The following is a 3,953-nucleotide window of genomic DNA, read 5'->3' as shown; positions in this document are numbered from 1 at the left end:
GAAGTGGGAGATAAGCCAGTTGTTGTTTGCTGACAACACTGCCCTTGTAGCAGGATCAGAGGAGGGATTGAGGAAGTTAGTGACAGCGTTTGGGAGAGTGTGCAAAAGAAGGAAGTTGAAGATAAATGTGGGTAAAAGTAAGGTGATGAGGTGTACAAGAGGAGAATAAGTGGCAGCAGACTGGAAGTGAGTATAAACGGAAAGAGACTGGAAGGAAGTGGTTAGTTTTAAGTACTTGGGTGCGAATATGGCAGAGAAGTGAGAAGTGGAGGTGGAAGTAGAATGAAGACTGGGAGAAGCAAGGTAAATGCCTTGGGGGATTAAAAAGTGTAATGTGAAATACACATTTGGGAATGGATGCTAAGAAGAGATTTTTATGAAGGAGTGATTGTGCCAACAACACTATGGAGCAGAAAATGTGGAACATAAGATAGGAGGAGAGGAGGAATTTGAATGTGTTTGAAATGAAATGCCTGAGAAATATGATAGGGGTTACTAAGCTGGATAGTGTGAGAAACAAGGAGGCGAAGGGGAGAGTGGGGATGGAAAAGGAGTTTGATGGGAAATAGGTTTGATGAAAGAGTATTGGGATGGTTTTTTGACACATGGAATGAATGAGTGAAAAAATATTAGTAAAAGAAGTGTGGAAGGCAGAGGTGGAGGGAGTGAACATGAGAGGATGACCAAGGATGTGATGGATGGATGGGGTAAAAGGGGTGTTGGGAAAGAGGGGAATGTCTGTTGAGGAAAGATGGGAGAGGAACAGAAGATGGTGAGTGGAGAAGGTTGTGTATAGATGATACTGTGATGCAGGAAAGGGAGTGGGTGGGGATGGGGGTAGAGGAAGTATGTGTGAGAAATAAATTGACACAACCTGAAGGGATTTCTCCCTGTCTTCTCCTTTTCTGCATGAGGGGACGAAGAGGGGGGGATCGCTGATTTAATGAAGCAACCTTTGCTGTGGATGTGCTGTGTCTTGCAACACTGTTTTTGACCCAGGGCAGTGGCCAAGATGCATGAATGACCAGTCATCCAGAAGGTGCCAAGATAAGAGGGATGGGAGTGGAGTATGTAGGGAATGGAATGGGTGGGAGTGGTTTTATGCCTTTGTTTTTTGGCTACCTCCCTTGGAATGGGGAAAAGCCTTTGGTATATTTATTTATGTATGCTAAATGTGAAGGAGGATAGGGAGCAAAAGGTAGTTGCAGTGGAAAGTGCTAAGAAAATGACCGTCATAAGTGAGGAAAATGGAGAAATAAGGAAAGATGAGAAGGCCGTTAAGATGATGAGAGCAGGTAAGGCATCTGGGTTGGATGGATGTCTTGCAGAATGTCTGAAAAAAGGAGCTACAGTGTTGGTGGACTTGCTGGTGAGGCTATTTACTGTTTGTTTAAGAGAGGGTAGAGTGCTGGAGGATTGGAGGAGTGCCTGTATAGTTCCACTTCACAAGGGAAAAGGAGACAAGTGTGAGTATAGTAGTTTCAGAGGGATCAGTTTGTTAAGTGTAGTTGGGAAGGCTTATGGGAGAGTTTTGATTGAGAGGATTAGGAGAGGAACAGAGGGAATAATTAGTGAGGAACAGTGTGGGTTTAAGACAGGTAGGGTTGTATGGATCAGATTTTTGTGGTAAGACAGATATGTGAGAAAGCTATAGGAAAAAGTAAGGATATTTTTTTGGGACTTTATGGATTTTGAAAAGGCTTATGACAGACTAGACAGGAAGGCACTGTGGGAGGTATTGCAAATATATGGGATAGGAGGAATTTTTTTAAGAGCAGTCAAGCATTTTTATGAGAACAGTAGAGCTTGTGTTAGAATCAGAAATGGAGAGAGTGAGTGGTTTAAGGTAAAGGTGGGACTTCACCAGATATGTGTTATGTAGCCTTGGCTGTTCAATTTATACATAGATGAGTGGGAGTGGATTTTATGCCTTTATGTTTTGGCTACCTCCCTTGTAAGAGGGGAAAATCCTATGGTACATATATGTATGCTAAATTTGAAGGAGGATAGGAAGGGAAAGGTAGTTGCAGTGGGTAGTGCTAAGAAAATGACAGTGATGAGTGAGGAAAATGGATGAGAAATAAGGAAGGATGAGAGCAGGTAAGGCACCTGTGTTGGATGAGTGCATGCAGAATGTAAAAAAAATTAGGTACAGTAATGGTGGACTGGCTGATAAGGTTATTTAATGTTTGTTTAAGAGAGGGTAGAGTGCTGGTGGACTGGAGGAGTGCTTGTATAGTTCCATTTTACAAGGGAAAAAGAACAAGTGTGAGTGTAATAGTTTTAGAGAGATCAGTTTTATTAAGAATAGTTGGAAAGGCTTATGGGAAAGTTTTGATTGAGAGGATTAGGAGAGGAAGAGAGGAAGTAATTAGTAAGGAACAGTGTGGGTTTAGGACATGTAGGGGATGCGTAGATCAGATTTTTTTGTGGTAAGATGGATATGTGAGGAAAGCTATAGGAAAAGGTAAGGATGTTTTTTGGGCTTTTATGGAACTGGGAAAAGGCTTATGATAGGGTAGACAGGAAGGCACTCTGGGTATTGCAGATATATGAAATAGGAGGAAAGCTTTTAAGAGCAGTCAAGAGATTTTGCAAGAGTAGTGGAGCCTGTGTTTAGAATCAGAAATTTAGAGTGAGTGGTTTGAGGTAAAGGTGGGACTCAACAAGGGATGTGTTGTGTCTCCTTGGCTCTTCAATTTATACATGGATGAACATACAAGTAGATTAGGAAATGTATATTTAAGCTCATTCATAATTGTTTTCTTGCAGGAGATAACGTTGTGGAGGAAGGGTGAGAGAGTGAGACGACCTATTCAGCAGCAGCTGATTGCACAGCAACAGGCATTTACAGCAGCTATCATTATCACAACAGCATAAAGTAAGTCAGTATCCACAGCAGCTTAGAATAATTAAATAACATAATGGAATTACAAAATTGACCAGGATCGTTGGGGTGAGTCCAGAACCAAGTGTCAATCACTCAAGGGTGCACCTACAGATGGAGGTGAGGATGTGGACAGATTTTGAGTGATTAGCAAGGAAGGGACTGGTATTCATTTCCTAGGACCACCACTTATAAGTAACTGTCATTGGTTCCAGCTCAAACATAAAAATTTTAAGAGGCCTTGTGAGCATCAGAAGTAAGGTGTATGACAAAATTATGACACAGAAGATAATGAAAGAAGAGATGGTAGGAGAAAGACAGTGTAATTTTTGTAAGTGATATGATTGTATAGATCAAATGTATACTAACACAGCTTAGAAAATTATAATGGATGCTGATATGAAAAATGTAAGGCAAAACTACAGAAGTCACAAGCAACAAGCATGGATGTTGGGAATTGGGGAACTTGTTAGCCATGGAATTGGAGCTACATGGAACTCACAAACCCACTAGTTGCCAGTTCAATTCTTCTAAGTTTTCTTGAAAATATTCATGCCCCTTTTGCATCAATTACATATTGCATTGATTTTTTACCTGACTTGATATATCACTAACAAATTTTCTGTTCTTTGTTTTAGGAACCACACATGCCTCCACAGGGAGCAGAACCTCCTTCTCCTCAGCAGTCACAGTCACCTATGCATGAAGAAGGGCCAGAGGTTCCACAGCCTACTCCAGCACCTGTTCTTGTGCCAGTTCCTGCACCTGTTTCAGAACCAGTACCAGAACCAGAACCAGAGCCAGCACCAACAGCAGTCCCAGAAGCAGTCCCAGCACCTGTCCCAGCACCTGTCCCAGCACCTGTTCCAGCACCAGTCCTGGAATCACTTCCGGCATCAGTCCCGGAACCAGTCCCGGCACCAATCCCAGAACCAGTCCCAGTACCAGCACCGGTACCCATAGAACAAGAAATGCCTTCATCATCACTGCCTGAACAAGCTCCTGAGGTAGGATCTCTGTCTAAAGAAGTAATGTACTTAGATTTCTGTGCTTGTGCAAATTATCC

The 3,953-nt window shown here is 42.2% G+C and overlaps 1 protein-coding gene across 1 annotated transcript in view; it reads left to right on the top strand.

Moving 5' to 3' along the window:
* Positions 1-2,760: 2,760 nt before the first annotated feature.
* Positions 2,761-3,953, top strand: part of LOC143023159 (uncharacterized) — a 14,382-nt gene continuing 13,189 nt past the window's right edge. The window contains exons 1-2 of the mRNA XM_076181677.1: positions 2,761-2,881; positions 3,526-3,894. Of these exons, the coding sequence (XP_076037792.1) occupies positions 3,535-3,894 (360 nt within the window). The 5' untranslated portion in view covers positions 2,761-2,881; positions 3,526-3,534. The remainder of the gene's footprint in view (positions 2,882-3,525; positions 3,895-3,953) is intronic.

Source organism: Oratosquilla oratoria, unplaced genomic scaffold (assembly GCF_046742065.1).
Source record: "Oratosquilla oratoria isolate Oo_2021 unplaced genomic scaffold, ASM4674206v1 SCAFFOLD45, whole genome shotgun sequence".
In the NCBI taxonomy this organism is placed as follows: Eukaryota; Metazoa; Arthropoda; class Malacostraca; order Stomatopoda; family Squillidae; genus Oratosquilla; species Oratosquilla oratoria.
This window is presented reverse-complemented; position numbering and strand designations above follow the sequence as displayed.